This window comes from Sesamum indicum, linkage group LG4 (genome assembly GCF_000512975.1).
Source record: "Sesamum indicum cultivar Zhongzhi No. 13 linkage group LG4, S_indicum_v1.0, whole genome shotgun sequence".
NCBI classification, from domain to species: domain Eukaryota; kingdom Viridiplantae; phylum Streptophyta; class Magnoliopsida; order Lamiales; family Pedaliaceae; genus Sesamum; species Sesamum indicum.
Window position 1 is genome coordinate 424,492 of NC_026148.1, and position 21,913 is coordinate 446,404.

Genomic DNA, 21,913 nt, shown 5'->3' on the forward strand with positions numbered 1-21,913 from the left:
TACTATCTTTTGACGTCTTTCTGCTGAACAGTATGCCTCAGTCCCGCTTTTGCTTGATGATGTTTTCGGGATGCATATGTTGTTTTCGTGCTTTTTCATTCTGTGGACAAAGTGCAGTTGATAGCTAGTATATATGGCTTATGATTTATATATGCCAATAAATTACAGCAGTGAAGATTCTGGTATCAGATTGTAAATTTGTAGCAAGTGTTAATGATTCTTGTTCAAGACAACCTGGTTCACTAGTCCTAATTCCTTAACCACTGACGATGGTGCTTTAACGATTAGAAAAGAAAGCGAGGAGATGGCCTAAGAATCTACAACTTTGAGTATTGTCACAAATCTAACTGTTCAAATTACCTATTGGTTTCACTTGTTTTGCTCGGTTTTCGCTTGATTGGGTCTTGAGTTCGTTTTTAGCCTTTCAGTGCCAGAGAGAGAACATTCTGTTAAATCTCGAGCATGAATGCTGACATGCAAAAGAATTTTATTAGCAGTTGAAATAAAGAACAAACTAAAACCAACCAACTACGAAGTAGTGCTAATACATCAGTCAAGAAACTTTGCCAAGCTCAGAACCAAACAATTGAAACACACAAATCATGTCACACAGAAAAACAAATCAAGACAAGGAAAAAGTTACGAAATACAAGCATGTAATCTGGATCTAAGGTCACGGATTCCTGTTGCTGCATTCCTAGAATTTGGCCTGGAGTTGATACACAACACTCTTATCCACCTGGAATGCCTTGGCAAGAATATCACTGCTGATACCAGGTTTAGACCCGAAAACTGCATTAGCAATGGTGATCACTCCAGGATTCTGGCTGCTCAACGCAGCTATAGCAACAGCATTTCCAGTTCCCACGTTGCGCTGAAAATGAACAAGTCCCACTGGGAACACGAACACATCTCCCTTCTGAAGGGTCTTTGTGATGAGGCTATTGTCGGGATTTGAGGTGACGAACCCGACTTGAAGTGAACCCTCTAAGACTGTCAAGATTTCAGTGGCTCTGGGGTGAGTGTGTGGAGGGTTGATTCCCCACGGTGCATAGTCGATACGAACCATGGAGATTCCAAGAGTGTTGAGCCCTGGCAGCTGGGCTACAGACACTGGGGTGACCTTGGAGCCATTGGGGTTTGATGTGTTTCCAGGCAGGTGCAGACCACTGAAGGAGAAGTCACTAGCTTGAACTAATGCAGGGTTTTTGCATGGTTGACCATTCACTCTTGCTGAAAGATGCATTACTTGTAAGTATATGTAAAAACATTTATTGGTAATGCAATATGCAACTAACAACTGACAAAATTAAACAAAAAATGCTGATGAACATGAATGAAATGATTACCTGAGCTAGTTGAATCTGCAACACAGAAGTCTTGCAGTGGACTGGGCTCAAAGGCAAATGCAAGTAAGCCGAAAGATAAGGTCACGAGGCTCATCAGCAAGATAATGTGCTTAGCCATTTAGCTAGAACTTAATTGGAAGTCTAGTAATAACTTTGAACTATTGTGAAAGGGAGAAAGTGTTTTCTCTGAACTATGAGTAGAGATGAAGTAAATTCCTACTTAGAAATTATTTATAGAGGTTCTTCACACATTAATCTACTATCTTTTGACGTCTTTTCTGCTGAACAGTATTCTGTAAAGCCGTCCTTAAACCAGGAAATTTAAATACATATGAGAATCTTGCCAACAGTATACGTATGAAATCTGCAAATACTTGTGAGGACTCTTGGGTGATTGCTGGGACAGACCAATTTAATATTATCTAGTATTTGCCCAGAAATGGTCACAGATTATACTTAGACCGAGTCTTACGACATGTCAAACACTATTTTTTATTAGAGTCTTATGTTAAATATCCATACTGGTTAAGAGGCCATTTGGGCTCTTTTGCATATATGCGTATAGTTGAACTGACGTTGAATCTTTCTACCATGCACTGTCTCAAGAAGAGACAAACCGTATGATTCTTGTTTTGAACTTTCTACTTATAACCTTAGTTAGGCCAAAAGCAAGCTCATAATGCAAAGAAAGAATATAATAAATAAAGAAAGTAGTTCTACAAGGAGGAATATTATGTGTACTTCATAAACAACTGTACTTCAAGAAGATTTTTTTGCAAGATTGAGCTGTTGCTGCTACTAGCCGTTTCATCTTCCTCTTGCAGCAAAATAGCCTTGTAGAGGACCACTAAGGCTATAAGCTAAGTAGCAAAACTGAAACACAGATACACATAGTAAAAATGTTACTTTAGTGAAGTTCTTAGCTAAGTAGAAAAATGTTACATTTTGGATTCTTTCTCTCTTTAATACCAATGTTCCTGGTATATACGCTTCCTGAACTAGGAATTGTTGCATCCAGAAATGTTTATTATATATGCCTCAGTCCAGTTTTGTTTTTTTTTTCTTTAATAATGCTTCTTCAATGCATAGGTTGTTTTCCTACTTTATGGAGTTGGAATTGATGAGTCTTTACTGATGACATGCAGTTCGTAACTAGAAAGTTCACATGCCATATGATTTATGCCTCTAAATTACAGCAGTTGCTATTCTGGTATCAGATTATGAGCAAGCATTGATGATTCTTGTTCAAGACAAGCTGGTTATAATTCTTTAAGCATCGGCGGTGTTGTTTGATAACTTTACTATTATCTCAAACATCTAAGTATTGAAGACCTATTGTGTTTCGCTTGTTTTGCTGGTCTTTTGCATGGTTGGGATCCTGAGTTCGGATGAATTCATATTTGCCTTTTGCCATTCATTTGCAGGAGAAAGAAAACGTTTAGTTTTAAGTTACGAGCAAAGATATTGAAATAGAATTTGATTAGCATTTGAATCAAAGAACAAACTAAAACCAACCTACTAGAAAGAATTTTAATACATCACTCAAGAAACTTTGCCAATCTGAGAACCAAACACTTGAAACACACAAATCATGTCACACAGAAAACAAATCAAGAAAAGGAAAAAGGCAACAAAATATGGAATCTGGATCATAGGTCACTGATTTCTTTTGTTTCATTCCTAGAATTTGGCCTGGAGTTGATCTACAACACTCTTATCCACCTGGAATGCCTTGGCAAGAATATCACTGCTGATACCAGGTTTCGACCCGAAAACTGCATTTGCAATGGTGATTACTCCAGGATTCTGGCTGCTCAATGCAGCTATAGCAACAGCATTTCCAGTTCCCACATTGCGCTGAAAATGAATAAGGCCCACTGGGAAGACAAACACATCTCCCTTCTGAAGGGTCTTTGTGATGAGGCTATTATCGGGATTTGAGGTAACGATCCCGACTTGAAGCGAACCCTCTAACACTGTCAAGATTTCAGTGGCTCTGGGGTGAGTGTGGGGGGGGTTGATTCCCCATGGTGCATAATCTATACGAACCATGGAGATTCCAAGAGTGTTGAGTCCTGGCAGCTGGGCTACAGCCACTGGGGTGACCTTGGAACCATTCGGGTTTGATGTGTTTCCAGGTAGGTGCAGCCCACTGAAGGAGAAATCACTGGCTTGAACTGATGCAGGGTTCTTGCAGACATGACCGTTCACTCTTGCTGAAAATTTACAAATATACAAATCAATAAGCATAAAATTGATATCCTGAAATCAAGAACAAGTGTATATGAGGATCACATAACCTAACAAGTTAGAAGCATTGTTAAAATGCTGATGGATTTAATTACCTGAGGTAGTGAAATCTGCAACACAGAAATCCTGCAATGGACTTGGCTCAAAGGCAAATGCAACGAGGCCAAAAGACAGGGCTACCAGGCTGAATAAGATGATTTGTTTTGCCATGATGTACTAAATGTGGTTTTAGCAGAGGAATTATGAAAACCAAGAAATTGTATTCTCAAACAGTGAGCTGAAGTGCATTTCTACTTAGCAAAGTAAGTACTTATAGAAGCTCTTCACAATATTATACTATCTTGTAGGTGTCTTTTCTACCGAACAGTACTCGGCAGGCCGTCCCTGCACTTGGGTATTTTTCTACAATAATCTAGCAAACAACACAAAAAGAGATTAGGTCTTGGTTTTCAAAGATTGCAGGATTTGACTAATTAAATATTTTGCTAAGAAATGGTCAAAGCTGATCATTATACATCTAATCAACATGCAGATATAACTAATTCTTCATTTTTGTTTTCCTCATGGCTAAGGATTACATTGGGTGACAACCCTTTCAAGTTTCAATAGTGAGCCAGGAATAATCCTAGTTAGAATAGTGGGTTATAAGAACCCTTAATATTACAACCCAAAATAAAGATATACTAATGAATCTATACAAATCTAATAGCAGAGTATATGTAAAATATAATCTATGAATGCAGTAAAAGTACAAAAATAGAGAAACAGAAATATTGGCTCAGGAAGCCAGATCCGAAGAGAAAAGCCCTTCAGGCTCCACCGTCACCCCAGTAACTGTAGCACAGGTACCGGGACTCAACACTCTTGGCATCTCAATGGCCCGTCTTGATTTTGCTCCTATGGGCGTCATCCCTCCTCACTTCCACCCCAGAGCCAACGAAATCTTGACAGTCATTGAAGGTTCTCTTGAAGTTGGGCTTGTCACATCAAATCCTGATAATCGTCTGATCACGAAAACACTCCAGAAGGGTTATGTGTTTGTCTTCCCAGTTGGGCTCGTTCATTTCCAGCGTAACGTTGGAAACGGATATGCAGTAGCTATATCTGGAATGAGCAGCCAGAATCCTGGAGTAGTAACTGTAACAAATGCAGTTTTCGGGGTGAAACCTGATATCAGTGCTGATATATACATCCCCATTGATTAAGGGGTAATAATCCCAAGACTACTGCTGTAAGATTACAACACAATTCAAGCACATAATTTCTCCTAATTATATGATATCCTGTAACCTGATTGACTAGCTGAATTTAAGGATGTAATTAAGCCTACAATCTATAACTAGGTTTTCTGGATACTCTTCAACCATTTCTTGCTACCATTCATTACAATAAAATACATGGAAAATTTTTGCAGCTGCATATATATACTCCAAGGATCCTGTTAACTGGGAAAACAATTTCTTGAAATTCAATTTCAAATGGCTAAAATTCTTTTATTCAGCATCTCAGCCCTCAGTTTCTTCTGCATTACCTTTGCCTTTGGCCCTATTCCATTGCAGGATTTATGTGTTGCAGATCCCACAAGCTCTAGTAAGAATACAACACAATATTAATTGCATTAATGCTTTGAATTTACTATGAGTTAAATGATCATTGTTATTATACTTGTACATTTTCAGCAAGACTCAATGGACTGCCATGCAAGGACCCTGCAGCAGTGAAAGCCGACGATTTCTTCTTCAGCGGGCTACATATACCTGGAAACACCAAGAACCCTTACGGCGCAGCCTTAACCTCAATGACTGTCGCCCAAGTTCCAGGGCTCAACACTCTCGGCCTGTCACTAGCCCGCCTGGATTTGGCCCCGAATGGGTTCGTCCCACCTCACTCCCACCCCAGGGCGACTGAAATCCTGACAGTCCTCCAGGGTTCCCTGGAAGTTGGATTCATAACCTCATATCCTGATTTCAAACACTTGAGTAAGGTTCTGAATCAGGGCGATGCTTACGTTGTCCCTGTCGGACTTCTTCATTACCAGCGCAACGTGGGGAAGGGAAATACTGTCGTCTTAGCAGCCGTGAACAACCAGAACGCAGGGATTAACGTTGTTCCAAAGGGCATCTTCGGGGCTAAACCTGCTATCAACAGCGATTACCTTGCCAGGGCGTTCCTGCTCGACAAAAATATCGTAGAACAGCTCCAGGCTAAGTTCTAGAGATGATTAAGTGGATTGGTATGATTTTATTCTTATTAATTAAATATTATTTAATCCTTTATTGCAGTCCAAAAGTTTTTATGAGCATTTACCAATTATAAGGTGCAATATGTTATCAATTGGCTTAATTTTCTAATTGGAAAATTTGCATTCTTACTTCTGTAATTCAATTACATGGGAAGTATTTTTGGTTTCGAAAGAATTAATTTTTGTAATTTAGTTCAAAAGTTTTTTAAGAAATTAAAATAATTTTAGTATAAACTTGTTAGACAAAGTAAAAAAGAAGGGTTCCTAAAGTATGTCATCCTCATCAATTATCTCCCTACATTAATGAAACCTGCTTCGGAATAAGCCAAACAAACTCCAGCCCGGCACATATCCCTATTTTTGTTATAATCCTTTAAATTAAATAAAAATAAACAAAAATATCCTTAACTATTAATAATATGATATATTCACTTTAATACCCTTTATAGTAAAATATATCAATCAATTTAACTTCAAATTTTATTCACTTACATTGTTAACAAATTAAAATTAAATTAGTCACATATTTAACAAAAAAATAGAGCCGCAGTAAAGTCCAGTTGATTTCTAGAAGGTAAATTTGTCCACACATTCTGGATGATGTGTGTATTATTTTGACTTTTGGAAATCAACCCGACGCCCAACATTGCTTAATTATGGAAAATGTTTCAGTAATGATGGCTTGGCTTCCCACTACTCCAGCGACTATAGCTATTAGAAGAACAGGCCATCCCAAGGTACATTATATTAACATTTCCGAATTCAATTCACGGATAATTATTATAAGTTTTTTTTTTTAAATTTGGTATAATTATATATAAATTTTTTATGATTTGAAAATTACATTTAATATTTCTGATATTTACTTTCATCTAATAAATGAGTCCCATCGTTAGTCAAAATTCATTGAATTTGTTAATATTAATTAAGAAAATTGAATGAGAAATGATATTTTTTCTCGATTGACCTACTACTGACTTGCTGTAGGTCAGACATTTTTTTTCATATTAAACTACCCTTATAACGATGAAGATATACCTCTTCACGTACATTAACGAGTGAAGACGGTGATTTGGTTATAAGAAAAAAGATTTTTTTCTAATTCTTTTGTTAATAGTAGCAAATTTGGTAAATTTTAACTAATAGAAAGACTTATTTGTTAGAAAGAAAGAACTTCAGTGATGTTAAATGTAATTTTTCAAACTACAGAGCTCTACGTGTAATTATACCAAATCTCATGGGAGGAGAATGTAATTATCCCTTAAATTTATATATAATTTTACAAAAAAATAAAGGATATTTGTGTATTTTAACCTAATTTGATGAGATATTAATATAATTTATTATAAAATTTATCATATACGAATACTAATTTTATAACATTTATCCTACATGAATAATTATGAAATATCTTTGAATTGGGGGGGGTGGGGGCGAGAGTTGAAGCAGAGGAGTGAGGGCGGGCGAGATTATTATGTTGAGTCGGACGCAATAATTGAATGCTATCACATACAATAAAACTCTTCAACAGTCTCTCTGCCTAATTAAAGGGCTTTACGCCAACTTCACAAACATAGTACCTTTGAGACAGTATTGTGGGTGTGACACTGTTCAACTTTACTCACTAGTGCAAAACGATTGATGGTAATTAATAATAATTTATATTTCTATCTATATCGTATAATACATCATCAAAATGTTCAAGTCTGTATCAAATACATCGTACCAAAACAAATAAGACAATAAATTACAAAATACTGTATAATAAAAGGCAGTTATCTACATACATGCAATTCAAACCAACACCTACAGCTAAGTGAATAATTTGAGGTGTCAATTGGTCTCATAGGCATAGAATTAAGTTAAACAATTTTGAAGTTTCAATTTAAGTTCAATGGCTTCTCTCTAATTATTCACTACCTTCAAGAAGAAAAGGAGAGAAACAAGGGAAAAAAAATAAAAGAGATAGATAAACTTGAGTGGTTTGATAGTGCCTTGATGGCCGCACGTGTGCCTTGGTGGGTGGGTTAGTCTTGGCGGCTATTGTCCCTTGATGGGTTAAGCAACCGGTGGTTGGATTGCCGGCCTTTATGGCTGTGGGCTTCCCCATCGAATCTGACTCCATGAGCCAAAATTATTTATCATTATTGTTTTTTCTCACTGTTCCTATTAATTTGTAATTATTGTTATATTGATTTATCTTCCACTATAATAATTATATTTTTTTATGCGCCCGCTTAAGGGTAAATTTCCAACAATAATATAATGCATTTATAAATGGTAAAAGCTTGTAAAAACTTTTGGAATGCAAATTGAGGATCCAATGGACACGACATGCCGGGCAATTGAGGATTCACTACGGTCTGAGCACCATTTACATGTGTTGTCCCTTGTTCAGCTCGTAATAATAATTATTAATTTTTTATTTTATACGAGCTAAAAAGTACTAAAAACCTTATTTTACATATTTATTGACAGATCTTCAAGAGAGAGAAAATATAAATACCAAATCCTAGTAAATTATCCCTTTCTCAAAACAAACCTCCAGTACCTTTCTTCTCTCGCGCTTTTCACACTATGCGTATAAGAAATAAATACAATACCTTGTGTTATTAGAAAAGTATAAAAAAGTTCTTGTAAAAAGTATTCAAATTATTATTTCCCATTAATAGACGAATTTTGTGGATCAAAGTAATAATAGTAGGCACTTCCATATTGATTTTGAACAATTGCTGCCCAACAATACAAATGAATATACACCTAACTCCTTATCATTAATTAAGGGGCACGCAATCATGCATCCCATCCCAACATTACACTGCTACGTTATTACAAGAAGCACGTAATTCATACTAGATACATTCATCCTGTAAATTTGACTTGACTAGCTGAATTGATGGATGTAATTAAGCCACAACAATCCGTTGCAGTTTTTCCGCCAAATCTTGCATTAATTCATAATAACACGACTGGAAACTTGTGTCTGAACTGGAAAAAGTGCTTGATTAAGGCAATAATACAGCTCATTTCTTAAGGTACTTGAATTAGATGGAGATATATATTGCTTGATCAATGAGGCCCTATATACAAATAAGTTGCTCTTGTATCATTATTTTCTCTATACCCATACCAATTCAGCTTCTTTCTTCTACATTCCACAGTTAGAATTAAACAACTATTCTTTTTCAATTCAACTTCTTTTCATCAAATGGCTAAAACTGTTGTTCTAGGCTTCATAGCCCTCAATGTCTTCTGCACTGCCTTTGCCTTTGGCCCTATTCCATTGCAAGATTTCTGTGTTGCGGATCTCACAAGCTCCAGTAAGTTCGTTTTAGAGTATATATAAGTAGGAGTTGCATTTGTCTTTTTTCTCGTTTAGTTTTATGATTGATCTTCTACTTGTCTGCTTCCAGCAAGAGTGAATGGGCTGCCATGTAAGGACCCTGCAACAGTCCAAGCCAACGATTTCTTCTTCAGCGGGCTACATGTACCTGGAAACACAACGAACCCTTTCGGCACCGCCCTCACCCCAGTGACGGTGACCCAAGTTCCAGGGCTCAACACTCTCGGCCTGTCAATTGCCCGCCTGGATTTCGCCCCGAGTGGATTTCTCCCACCTCACACCCACCCCAGGGCGACTGAAATCGTGGCCGTCCTGGAAGGTTCCCTGGAAGTTGGATTTGTTACCACGAATCCTGGTTACAGACACTTGAGTAAGGTTCTTGAGAAGGGCGATGTTTTCGTAGTTCCATTGGGTCTTGTTCATTATCAGCGCAATGTGGGCAGCGGAAATACTGTCGCCATAGCCGCCCTGAACGGCCAGAATCCAGGGATTATCGCTGTTCCAAGTGCTGTTTTTGGGGCGGATCCAGCTATCAACAGCGATTATCTTGCCAAGGCTTTTCTGTTGGACAAGAAAACAGTAGAAGAGCTCCAGGCTAAGTTCTAAATGCCGCGGAGAAGAGCGACGGATTATTCAATGAATTGATATAATTTCAATTGTTAATTTAATTACATTGAGTAACTATAAATGCAATATGTTCTATTTCTTCTTCTTATTTTTTTTCAATTATAGAACGTATTTTAATAAAAAAAAATAATATTAATTTTGATGAGAATGGATGAAACTAGTATAGTTCACCTGATATCATCAAAATTTAAGAATATGCTTGTTAGAATTATAAAAGTACTACTCACAAGAATATTATGAAAGTGTAAATTTAATTATTGTTCAAATTTAAATTATTTGAAAACTATGATATCAATTTTAAATATATAATTTTAAAAATTAATTAAAAATGGTAAAGTTGAATTAAGATTATTATAATAAAAGTAAAGTAGTAAAAAATAAAGTTGAAATTATTTACAAAAAAGTCAAAGCAGCTAAAAACACCCTTTCCAAACTGCTTCTAGCATTTGGTTTAAAAGCGCTTTTCTTAGTTATTTCAGAGCAGAAGCTGGCATCCCAAATACTTCAAAAGTGCTTTTAGGAAGCCAAAAGCTAAAAAGTGCTTCTATGAAATACTTGCAAATACTTCCTATGTTGTATTTCTTTTTTCTTTTCGATTATAGAAGGTGTTATAATGGAAAATAATATTAATCCTGATGGGATTTGTTTTGCAGGAGTAGGGAAACACACGAGCATCTTCTTCCTCTACTGCTAGAAGGCCAGGTTCTATGAGATAGTTTTCATAATTTCCGTCTGGTCTTCGGCTATCGAAAAGTTAATAGGGCAGTCGATTTACTAGCGAAACACGCCGCAAGCCAACCTTTTTACAATTTCTACCCGTGTTTTTTATATGATATTTTGCTTTTTGACATATTTTGCTCTTACCAAAGATGTATAACTTTCAATGACATACAAAACGTTTAAGTTAAGATAATAAAATCGTTGGTTATGTTCAAGAAAAAAGAATATTGATTTTGATGGGGATCGATCAAACTAGTATAGTTCACTAGATTTCTTCAGAATTTTTAAAAATATGCTTGTTAGAATTATAGTTAGTACTAGTTAGTACCCGTGTTAAGGCACGAAAATAATATATTTTTAAAAATGCAAATAAGTTATGAATTAATTTTTTAATATAATAATAAATAAATAATTCAAAATTTAAAATCAAAGTAAACTAATCTTATAAATATACAAAAATATTATAATTAGATTATTAACTAATTTAGTTTAAAAAAAATATATGTGGATCTTTAGATAAAATATAATAATTAAGAGGATGAATAGAGGGTGTATTGCTAATTAATGGACAGCCCAAAGAGGGTGTATTGTAATTGATCCTAACATTGATTCAGACTGAGTGTTGTCAGCAAACAACATGGGACCATAAACCCACCATTCTCTGTCTCTCTATCAAACACATTTACTATAATACTCTATGCACACAAATTCATCACTAACGGCTATATTCCACTGCTTTCCCATAATCAAATCACCGCCCATTTAACGGTCCATTTTCCTCCCATAATACCCCCCACTCTACCTCCTTAACTCTGTTTTCCTCTCCTCATTACATATATACACTTGTTCACAACCTTCTCGAACCTCTAAATTTAAACAGTTGAGATATTTTTAGACATGGAAAATAGGAATCCTAACATTGCTAGAGTTCAGCACGTAGCTAAATCATCCTCGGATCAGCTTCTGAGGAAGTTCGCAGAAGTGGAATCCGACCCGAAAGACAAAACTTCAGCTAAGGAGCTGAGATTGGCGAAACGGGTGAAAAGGAACCAAGCGAGTAAGAGCTCCGGCAGCAGCATTGGTTTGGCTGAGAGGAACTCACTTCTTCCTTCCCCAGCTGCCCATAAACCCATGGCGTTGGTCCCCAGGCTGGGGATGGGTCGGGCCAGGATCCGTGCCAGAGAGCTCCGGAACAAATCTCTCATCACTGCCATTCAGAAGGTAAGTCCATCTGATCTTACGTAAACAAAGTCAAATCTTTCTGTAATGTAATTGGATTTTGTTCTAACATTCTAAGAAATGCTAATATTCGCATGCAGACATGGCGAAGAACAGTGGAAGGAGCATCGAGGGTGTTGATGGAGAAGCATTACAACCGTCATAAACGCCTAATCAACGACTCCTATTAAGGGTACGTAATAACGTTAACACCACTGTCCGTTGCAAAATTCTTATTCACATCAAATTTAATCGATTACACGATTAAGTGTACGATTGATGTCGGTCCAAAAAAAAAATGATTGTAAGAATTCTTCCACCCTTTATGCTTCCACTAATCCCCAGTTCTTGGAAATAACGTTGCCGATTGTTGCCAAAAGGACCGGAAGAAGTCGGCAAAGCCCATGAATCAATCGGCCCATTATATGGATTCTTGCCCACTATTCCTAGTCTTGTGGTCCATTCCCGATCCAACGGCCCAACTGGGCTGCATACATCGCTTTCGCAGCTCCAACAAATTTATTTGTTTCAGCTAATGTGGAAATTAAATTAGTAAGTATTACAACGTATAATCTTGTTTAATTTATTGGTGTATTTCTACTAACCGTATCATATACTAACGTCCGTATTATCGTATACATTTCATTGACCCGGGAAAAAAATTAAAAAAAAAAAAGTATATTTCACGTTGAATGAGAGTTGCTTTTTGCACTTTTTTTAGTTTAAGTTTGGATAAATAAAGTGAAATTTGGGTCACGAGTTGTGTATGTGATGTTGAAAACAACATTGCCTCATCATCATTTTCGCACTCTTTATAAAAGTGCAAAAGCAGTTGTATTGGATTTTGCTTCAAAAAAGCGCAAAAGCGTGTTGTCAACGGATCAACATTGCGATTACTAGTCAAAGTTTTAATTTGCATTTTCTTATTAGATTTCATAAAAATTACTACATGTATGTATGTATATGATGAAACTGCAGTTTGTGTGGTTTGATGGATGTCATAAGTAGGTAAATTTACAAAAATTAGACCCACAGTCTATGACTATTTCATATTTTACTTCACACTTTATGAAATTTTAAAATTAACCTCATGTTCCATCAAAATTACAAAAAGAGTCCAAAATACACCACCACCACCACCTTTGACTTTGTCTCGTCCATCATCTTTTGTTAGATTCCTCTGCACGCAACCCAACCAAACATGTCCCTGCAATTATAAAATATTAAATTCAACCATATTAATTTCTTTTTCTTTGATATTCACTATACTTTATCAATCGTACATCCCATATTATTCTATATATATATTTAATTAATGATAACTCGTCTTATCATTAACAATCTCCACATAATTCAACACATTAATTCAATTCATAATGACACGCACTTTCTCTGAAAAAATTATGTATTTTACTCTTTGATAAATATAAAAGGTTTTCATTGATAGATAATATGTAAGTTGTTTTTAAAATAATCTATAGTTCTTCAAATATGTTTTGGTTTAGGAATAATTACACGTCCCTCTTTTAAAATTCGGTGTAATTTTTTTTGTGTAAACTCTTTGTGGTTTGAGAAATTACATCCAATACCCCTGAAATTTGTTTCTATCTAACAAAAATAAATCCTTTTGTTAGTTAAGTTTCACAGATTTTCCTGAAATTAACAAAAAGAAAATAGAATAAGATCTATATTTAACCTCGATTGACTTACTACTAACTTATTGCAGGTCAAATAAATCTTTTATAGTCAAATTATCCTCATACGTCTTCACGCGTTAATGCATATAAGCAGGCATATCTTCACTGTTATAAGGGCATTTTAGTTCGAAAAAAATTATTTGACCTGCAATAAGCCAATCGATAGTCAATAATGATTTTTATTTAGTTTTTTTGTTATATCAGCAAATTCAGTTAATTTTGACTAACGAGAGAACTTATTTGTTAGGCGCAAGCAAACCTCATGTGGTAGATGTAATTTTTCAAATCATAGGAGGTTTAGATGTAATTACATCTAATCTCGAGAAATGAGAGTTTAATTATCCCTTTAGTTTATAACAACGATTGCTTCTGCAGGGGAAAAAAAAAAGAACAAGAAAGAAAGAAAATCAAATTTTTGTTTGATTTGTAATAAATCATAATAAGTTCATTAGAGTCAAATATGAATTTTTAGTCAATTTATTTTTGTTTATATCATCAAATTCATTGAATTTTGATTAATGAATAGACCTAATTATTAAATAGTCAAAGCAATTGAATATAACTTCCCAAATTACAAAATTTTTACTTATAATTATATCCAACTTTAAAAAAAACCAACATAATTATCCCAAAATCCTAATTTTGATGGTAGATGGGGCTAGCGTGGATCTTTATCAGCATTGACTTTTATCATCGGCAGCTCAAAGAGACAGACATGGGAGGATCACCTACCTTGTATTGGTGTGTTTTGATTAGTACGAGACACACAAAATGACAAAATCAAGAAAGAGGTTGACAAAGTCCGGAACAAATTTACAATTTAATACAATTATTATTTTAAAGGAATAATTACATTCTTATTTCGTAAAATTTAATATAATTACATATAGATTTCTTGTGTAATTACAACAAATTTCAGGAAAGAATAGTCTAATTATCCCTATTTTAAAAAGTATAGGAACAAGTATTGAACAATATTTTTTTAAGAATAATTACACCCCCTTCTCCTAAGATTTGGTGTAATTACACGTAAATCTCTTATGTTTGAAAAATTATATACAGCACTCTGGATATTTGCTCCCATCTAACATATAAGTCCCTCCGTTGTTAAAATTCACCAAATTTGCAGGTATTGACAAAAAAAATCAAAAAAATTATCTATATTAATTCCGGATTGACTTATTGTAGGTCAAATATACATTTTTATGACCAAATTATCCTCATAGGTCTTTCCAAGTTAATTCATATGAAGATGTATATCTCCATAGTTATAGGGGTCGTTTAGCCCGAAAAAAACTATTTGACATGCAATAAGTTATTAATCAGTCGATCGAGAATAAACATCAATTTTTATTCAATTTTTTTTGTTAATATAAGTAAATTTAATTAATTTTTATTAATTAATAAACTTATTTATTAGACAGAAATAAACATCAGAATGTTAGATGTAATTTTCTAAACCACAAAATATATATATATATATATATATATATAATTACATCAAATATAAGAAGATGGGTATATAATTATACATTTTTTTTTATGCACTCAACACAATATATTGTCAATGCTACACATATTATTACATAATTATAAATGTAACATATTAGAACATGATCCACAACTGAAAAATAATATAAAATCACCAAGAACTTCACATCGGTATATAAATTTTGATGAATATTTCATCAATTTTATTGTAAATATTAAATTGGAAAAATAAATAGAGATTTAATCATAATGTAAGTATTGATAAAACTCTGATTGGATTGTGATTATGAGCATTAATATTTTATATTAGGCTAAATTGCATTTTATTCCCTGTATTTTCTTAAAAATTACTAAAAACTCCCATATATTTTAAAAATAAGTAAAAAAAAAAAAAAAGAAAATCCAGCATAAAACCTCCATTCTTTCAGAAACTAATGAAAGGTGGAATGTACTTGCGGGTGGTGAAAGTGGGCATGATTTTTTTTATGGACTTCGAACCTTTCTTGTTGTAAATTAACAAAAATGCCCATACATTATGTTTAAAATTACTATGATCAAATGTAATTGCTTTAACATTATTTTGAATAATTTTTTTATATTTTTTATCCCTCTTAAATAATGAATAATTTTATTCTTAAAGATATTTATTAAAGATAAAGTACAAAAAAATATTTTTTTCTAAATTTATATAATTTAAATTAAAAAATTAATATACTAAGTTTATTTTAAAATTTTAAATATTTATCAATGTAAATATTAATGAACATAACAATAATACTTTTTTTAACTAATTTAAATATATTTTAATAAATTATATTATTTACTATAAATAATATACTAAATTTAAATTACTAATATATGTATTTACAATTATTTTTAAAATTTAAAAACTTAAATCAATTTTTCTTATCATTTTAAAAATTTTACTTTTTATTAAAACTTTTTACAACTTGTTTTTCTTAATTTACTTTTAATTATATTTAATTAAATTAATTAAAAAATTTAAAAAATTCATGGTCACCACTGCCCTTATTGAGAAGGGCGAGTGTGACATCGGTCTCGCCGACACCCAAATTTCTGATCTGGAAGACACCGTCATTGCCCAAATATATTTTGGGCGACAATGATGTTGCATTTATTTTATTTTTTAATAAAATAATAATTTAATTTTTATAATAATAATTTGTATAAAATATAATTTATAAACTTTATATATGTTGTTGACCTTTAATTTTTTAAGATTCAACAGTTTGATTTTTACAAATTTAAAAAAGATTCAACGGTTAATAAATAATAAATAGCATATAATAAATAAGGACATAACGATTATTTAAAAAAAATTAACACCGTTAGTTACATTTAACGGAGATAGGAGATTGAGCTCCCTTTAAAAATACAGAAGGTGTTTTAGCTTATTTTTAAAATACAGAGAATTTTTAATTGAGTTTTGAAAAAATATGTACTATGTTTGGATTCATGTTTTTGCATTTTCCAAGATAAGATAAAATACACTCAATGTTTATTTTTGTATTTTTACACCTAATCTGTGTGGTTTTTTATTTTTCAACTTTATATATATAATATATATATATACACACTTATATATATAATATAAAGTAAGATTTGACAATAAATAGTGATTTTTGTCTAAAAAATACAACATTAAGCATATAAAAATATTATATATGTACATATTTAATATAAAAATATATATAAAAGAGATATAATTTGACAATGAACAGTGATTTTGTCTCACAAATCTCAACACAAACCTACACCACTTTTTTATAAAATATTTCGAATTACCTCATAACACAAATTCAAACATATATTTATTTTCAACACATACTTACTTATTTTTAATTTTCTCTCTCTATCTCCTAAATAGAAAACAAATCACTCAAAACACAAATACAGACACTGTAACGGAGTTTTATCCTATTTGGGCTTTATATTATGGGAATGAGTATGAGAGCAGTTGTTATAGTCTGGCATAGAGTTTGGGCTTGAAGATTCCCATTGTATCAGCTACTCCACTTATCAACCATTATCTAATTAATTATTATTATAATCTCCACATATAATATATATATATATTATTCGCAAGTTTATTTATTTTAATTTTATTAAAAAAGGGTGACGCTTATTAAAGAACAGGTGTATATATTTTAACTTTGATCGTACTCATCGTCAACTTTTCCCTTTCTCTCTTCAACGACTCTCTCTCTCTCTCTCTCTGCAACTTCACACTTTCTCTCTCTCCCCCTTCTGGTTCAAGAACTTGGGGTTTTATTTCTTTCTTGGCATATATTCTCCTTCTTTGCCGTATAGAAAAAGTTGTTGTGTTTTTGGTTTAGAACTTGATAGCCCACGTACAATTTGGTCAGGTTTCTGCTGTTTTTTTCTTTTTTCCCTTCTTTTCCGCATTACATGCTTCTCGAATCATTTTGAAAGAAATTTGGTCTTTGTGTGGTACTATCAGCCTGCATTCATCAGTTCTTTCTTGGGGTCTTGATGTGTCTCTGACTCTGTCTCAGGATATTTGCTGGTTATAGTTATTGGGAAAGAATCTGGTAACTTCTTGTAATGAAACTCTTCTTCGTTTTCCTTAAGTGCTTGAAATTTATCTGTAATTTCCAACGGAAGATTTTGTTTGATTTCTCCGTAGCAACTATTTTGATGAAATATGGTTTCTTTGGATATTTTCTTGCGTTTTATTCGATCATTGCTTCTGCTGAATGATCATAGAATTTGTTGTTTCTTGTTCTTCTGGATTTTAGTGGGACTTTCTTGCACCTTGAAATTTGATGTTCTAGGGTTTATCTCTCAGCAGTCAATTGTCAACTCTGTTTCTTTCTGCATTGACCAAATTTCACTGATCAGTTATTTTCTCAGCTTTTAATAGAAAATTGTTTCTTGCACTTCTTTTTCTTTCTTCTATTTTCTCAAGTCGAATTCTTGTCTTTTTCCTCTCCTCCGAAATCATGCGTTGTAGTATCTATTTTAGCTGTTTTTTTTATGTGATCACATGTTTTGCTTTCTGTCTGAATCAGTTGGTCTGTTCCTCTTTGTATCTTTTTTGTATTTGGAGGGTTGGCTATCTATTTTCATCTTTCTTTCAAGTTGGACAAATTGTAGTGCAGTTTCTTGGTGTTTGACTTAATCTGTAGGACATGCAATCTCTTTGTGTATTTCTTATTGACTTTCTACTGTTTGATCACTGTATTTGAAATATTATTCCTGTTTGCTTCAGGTAAATCTTTTCTTGGAGTCCGTGCATCTAAATTGTCTCGAAATTTTAGAGTTCTATGCAGTTTTCTCTTAATTGATGATTTAGCAGAAATATTTTGCCGCTGTATGTAGAAGTCCTGACCATCTTATTTGTTTCGTTGAATTTATTGTAATAAATGCTTGGTTCGTTGTGGATTAATTCTCTGGAAGACTTCATCAACCTCAGAACCTTTAATTGCACTGCTTTAGAAGGAAATGAGGGATGTTCTCTTGGTTGGGAAGAACAGCGTCTTCATGTTTGAGCCCCTTGAGTCAATATGCCCGTATGAACAAGGATGATGAAGAGGATTTGGGAGGAGAGAACGATGCACTTCTCTGGTCCAAAGACCTTGAAAAGCATTCCCATGGTGAATTCTCATTTGCAGTGGTACAGGCAAATGCTGTCCTTGAGGATCAGAGCCAGGTTGAGACTGGTAGACATGCCACCTTTGTTGGGGTGTATGATGGCCACGGTGGCCCAGATGCTTCAAGATACATCTCCGATCACCTCTTTGGTCATTTACTCAGTAAGACTTTTTCCATTGCCCTTCTCTATCATTTAATTGTAGTTGTCAACTTGTCATGTGAACTTATTGAATTTCTTATGCATGTTTGTCAGAGGATGAGCTTTAACTGTAATGATTTTCCAATTAACTTTAATTGAATACAAAATTATACACCATCATTCATCTAAAGTATGATATGTACGCTGGCATTTGCTGTTTAGAGATTTATGGAATTTGGGTAGCATTGAGCCAAAACTCTACATAAGAAATATGTGGTAATTGGAGAATCTTTGCTATATTTTTCTTTTTTTTTGTTATTAGCATGTTTAATATAACTTCTTTACATTTGTTGTCCGCTTTCTTTGTTGGATATAACTGGTGGCCTCCAGAGGATGGTGAGGTTCAGTTCTCCTAATCTGTTTTCACCATCTTTTTGCTATTCATTTCATGAAAAACATATTATTAAATGTCTACGCTACTTTTTTTACTTCAAGACATGGTTGGACGTTAATGTTGCAACTAAGAGCTTTTTACTACAGAAAAATGTTGTGAGATTGCATAAGCTTTCAGGTGTTGAGAGAGGTCAGGAGAAAATAACTTTAACGCTGAAGGAAGGTGCCAGAGCAAGTTTACTTTACTGCCAACATTACCACCTGTCAAAAATAGTCGGTTTCTCTTTCAAAAAAATTTCCCATGCCAAATTTAGATTAGCAACCAGTTTATACATATTCCATGTGTATATGCATATAACATGAATTTTTTCTTTTTACAGGACTTGCTCGAGAAAAAGGAGCAATGTCTGAAGATGTACTCAGGACTGCATTTTCTGAGACAGAAAATGGTTTTCTTACTCTTGTTAGAAGAGCCTATGCAATTAGACCAGTAATTGCAGCAACTGGATCTTGTTGTCTAGTTGGAGTTATCTGGAAAAAAACATTATATGTTGCCAACGTGGGCGATTCTAGAGCAGTAATGGGTTATTTAGACAGGTCAAATCAAATTGTTGCGGAGCAGCTTACCAGAGATCACAATGTCAGTATGGAGGAGGTTAGAAAAGAACTAAGGAACTTACATCCTGAAGATTCAGAAATCGTTGTAATGAAGCAAGGGGTTTGGCGCATCAAGGGCATCATACAGGTATGCCACCAGTTAACCATGACTAGTTTTATGAGTCCAAATGGCATTTAACTTCTCTTTAATGGGTATTAGGTTCTCATTTTTTTTCAGCAGTTCCAAGATTCAATCTTTTACTTTTAACTTGCAACAAATTCCTAAATGCATGCATATTTCTCTAATTACAACAAGTTGAAACAGCCAAATGTTCGGTAGACCTGATGTGCCGGTGTTGTTATGTAAAAAGATAGCGTAATCCTATGCTTGTATTTTGATCTGCAAACTTGTTTAGTTATCAAACTGAAGTTATACATGATAACAATGTCAAGTTTCGTATAAAGGCGGTATTTTTGTATCAATATCAGTTCAATCACTCCTTTTGCTATAAGTATTTCGGTAGACATGTCATGGTAATTTCATTGTTTCACATAAGGAAGTTTGACCAGGTCCCGTGTCTAACGGTGTGAATAAGACAAATGACATCCAACAAAAGCCTCATGGTTGCTGTTCCCTAGGAGTCTTTTGCCTAATAATGAGTAATTCTTTTTCAAAGTGGACTTAAACTGATATTCTACTGTCAACTTTTGGGTCCATTCGTGCAGAGTGAAACTCAACATATTTGGAGACCCTTTCAGTGAGTAATAGAAGATCAAGCATGATTAAATCTCTACACTGGTCTCAGCTAATTCTAGTCGCTTTTATTTCGTACTGCTTCAGCAGGGATCCTCTAAACGTCGAAGCTTTTCTCTAGTGCTTTCGTGAACTGTTTTAGTTTATTCTGACAGAAAAGTCAGTAATGGTTGAGGAAGATGGAGCAGGCTCATTCACCGACTTGTTTAATGATGCGTTGTTACTGGAAACCTCCTTCTTTGATTTATCTTTGATCAGTTCTGTGATTGGTTTTTATGTCTGTTCTCTTGCTTTTTTCTTTGATATTAAAACTAACCTTAAACTTGAGCAGTTCTGCCCTTCGGTTTTTCTGATAAAACTTAACTGTTTGCGCTACTCTTCAGTCTGGATTTGATCCTCTTATGAATGTTATGCCCTGCTTTATTCTTGCTTGTGATATTGTGCTGGTATTGTGTCCATATTTGTTCCAGGTATCCAGATCTATTGGTGATGCTTATCTGAAGAGGCCAGAATTCTCTCTTGACCCATCTTTTCCGAGATTTCACCTCCCTGAACCCCTTCATCGACCGGTTTTAAGAGCTGATCCGACGATAGTGACTAGAGATTTACAACCAAATTACAAATTTCTCATTTTTGCATCGGATGGTCTATGGGAATACTTGACTAATCAGGAGGCCGTTGAGCTTGTCTACAATAGCCCAAGAGTGGTGTGTTCTATTTCCTTATCCATATAGCTTAACCATTTCTTTCCATATATACACTTATTTGTAAAAAAAAAACTTGCATATCAGGGTATAGCTAGAAGACTTCTCATATGGGCTATGGAAAAGGCAGCCAAGACAAGGCAGATGCCGTATAGCGAAATAAAGAAACTTGATCAGGGGGTGAGGAGACACGTTCATGATGATATTACCATTGTCATCATCTTCATAGACCATGAAATGTTGGATAGTAAGACCTCCATACCTGAACTCTCGGTACGAGGATTTGTAGATACCGTCGGACCATCAAATTTTAACTTTCCATAAGGGGGAATACCAAGTCTGAACTAAAAGGTTTTGCTAGTTGAATCCAAGCATATTAGCAAGATGATCACTTTGTATAAATCTCCTAATAAGACAGACTGCTTGTAGTTGCTTCTTGGTGTGTTTAGTTTCTGATTTTGATTTCTTGAAGAGATCATTTCCAGCTTATTAAGCTCCGAAGATTGATTGTTGCTCTTCTGGTGCACTTGTGCTTAGGTTTACATCCTTATCATTATTGTTTCTTCCTTTCAGATATTGTTTTCATGGTTGTAGCATGAATCTTTGTCTTTGAGAAGAATGGTTAAAGGTTGTAGCATTTGTCCTGACAAACCCAATTTACTGCTTCTTTTGCGCTGATAATGAACAAGATTTATATAATAAGTTTTTCACATTCTGCAACTCCAGTTAAACAATAATTGCAAAACCAATCCC

General features: G+C 34.1%; 7 protein-coding genes across 12 annotated transcripts; 5 read left to right on the forward strand and 2 right to left on the reverse strand.

Moving 5' to 3' along the window:
• LOC105159675 (putative germin-like protein 2-1) lies at positions 471-1,548 on the reverse strand. The gene is made up of 2 exons (XM_011076826.2): positions 1,350-1,548; positions 471-1,233 (listed from the first exon to the last, which is right to left on the reverse strand). The coding sequence occupies exons 1-2, from the start codon at positions 1,465-1,467 to the stop codon at positions 698-700; spliced, it is 654 nt and encodes a 217-aa protein (XP_011075128.1). The 5' UTR covers positions 1,468-1,548; the 3' UTR covers positions 471-697.
• Positions 2,925-3,877, reverse strand: LOC105159676 (putative germin-like protein 2-1). The gene is made up of 2 exons (XM_011076827.2): positions 3,695-3,877; positions 2,925-3,565 (listed from the first exon to the last, which is right to left on the reverse strand). The coding sequence occupies exons 1-2, from the start codon at positions 3,807-3,809 to the stop codon at positions 3,030-3,032; spliced, it is 651 nt and encodes a 216-aa protein (XP_011075129.1). The 5' UTR covers positions 3,810-3,877; the 3' UTR covers positions 2,925-3,029.
• On the forward strand, positions 4,092-4,804 carry LOC105159775 (putative germin-like protein 2-3). Its single transcript, XM_011076960.1, has 2 exons — positions 4,092-4,198; positions 4,360-4,804. The coding sequence occupies exons 1-2, from the start codon at positions 4,092-4,094 to the stop codon at positions 4,802-4,804; spliced, it is 552 nt and encodes a 183-aa protein (XP_011075262.1).
• LOC105159776 (putative germin-like protein 2-3) lies at positions 5,078-5,814 on the forward strand. The gene is made up of 2 exons (XM_011076961.1): positions 5,078-5,189; positions 5,279-5,814. Exons 1-2 carry the CDS (start codon positions 5,078-5,080, stop codon positions 5,812-5,814), a joined length of 648 nt encoding a protein of 215 aa, XP_011075263.1.
• On the forward strand, positions 8,919-9,899 carry LOC105159677 (putative germin-like protein 2-1). Its single transcript, XM_011076830.2, has 2 exons — positions 8,919-9,161; positions 9,255-9,899. The coding sequence occupies exons 1-2, from the start codon at positions 9,050-9,052 to the stop codon at positions 9,788-9,790; spliced, it is 648 nt and encodes a 215-aa protein (XP_011075132.1). The 5' UTR covers positions 8,919-9,049; the 3' UTR covers positions 9,791-9,899.
• On the forward strand, positions 11,106-12,820 carry LOC105159678. Of its 2 annotated transcripts, none has more exons than XM_011076832.2 (3): positions 11,106-11,752; positions 11,851-11,942; positions 12,130-12,820. In XM_011076832.2, the coding sequence occupies exons 1-2, from the start codon at positions 11,429-11,431 to the stop codon at positions 11,938-11,940; spliced, it is 414 nt and encodes a 137-aa protein (XP_011075134.1). In that variant the 5' UTR covers positions 11,106-11,428; the 3' UTR covers positions 11,941-11,942; positions 12,130-12,820. The 2 variants fall into 2 exon arrangements, with proteins under 2 accessions (XP_011075134.1, XP_011075133.1); XM_011076831.2 differs by having other exon boundaries at positions 11,107-11,752; positions 12,095-12,818.
• Positions 17,110-21,811, forward strand: LOC105159679 (probable protein phosphatase 2C 68). Of its 5 annotated transcripts, none has more exons than XM_020693405.1 (6): positions 17,110-17,319; positions 17,475-17,510; positions 18,191-18,734; positions 19,486-19,850; positions 20,927-21,163; positions 21,248-21,811. In XM_020693405.1, exons 3-6 carry the CDS (start codon positions 18,431-18,433, stop codon positions 21,482-21,484), a joined length of 1,143 nt encoding a protein of 380 aa, XP_020549064.1. In that variant the 5' UTR covers positions 17,110-17,319; positions 17,475-17,510; positions 18,191-18,430; the 3' UTR covers positions 21,485-21,811. The 5 variants fall into 5 exon arrangements, with proteins under 5 accessions (XP_020549064.1, XP_011075138.1, XP_020549065.1 ...); XM_011076836.2 differs by having other exon boundaries at positions 18,379-18,734; XM_020693406.1 differs by having other exon boundaries at positions 18,395-18,734.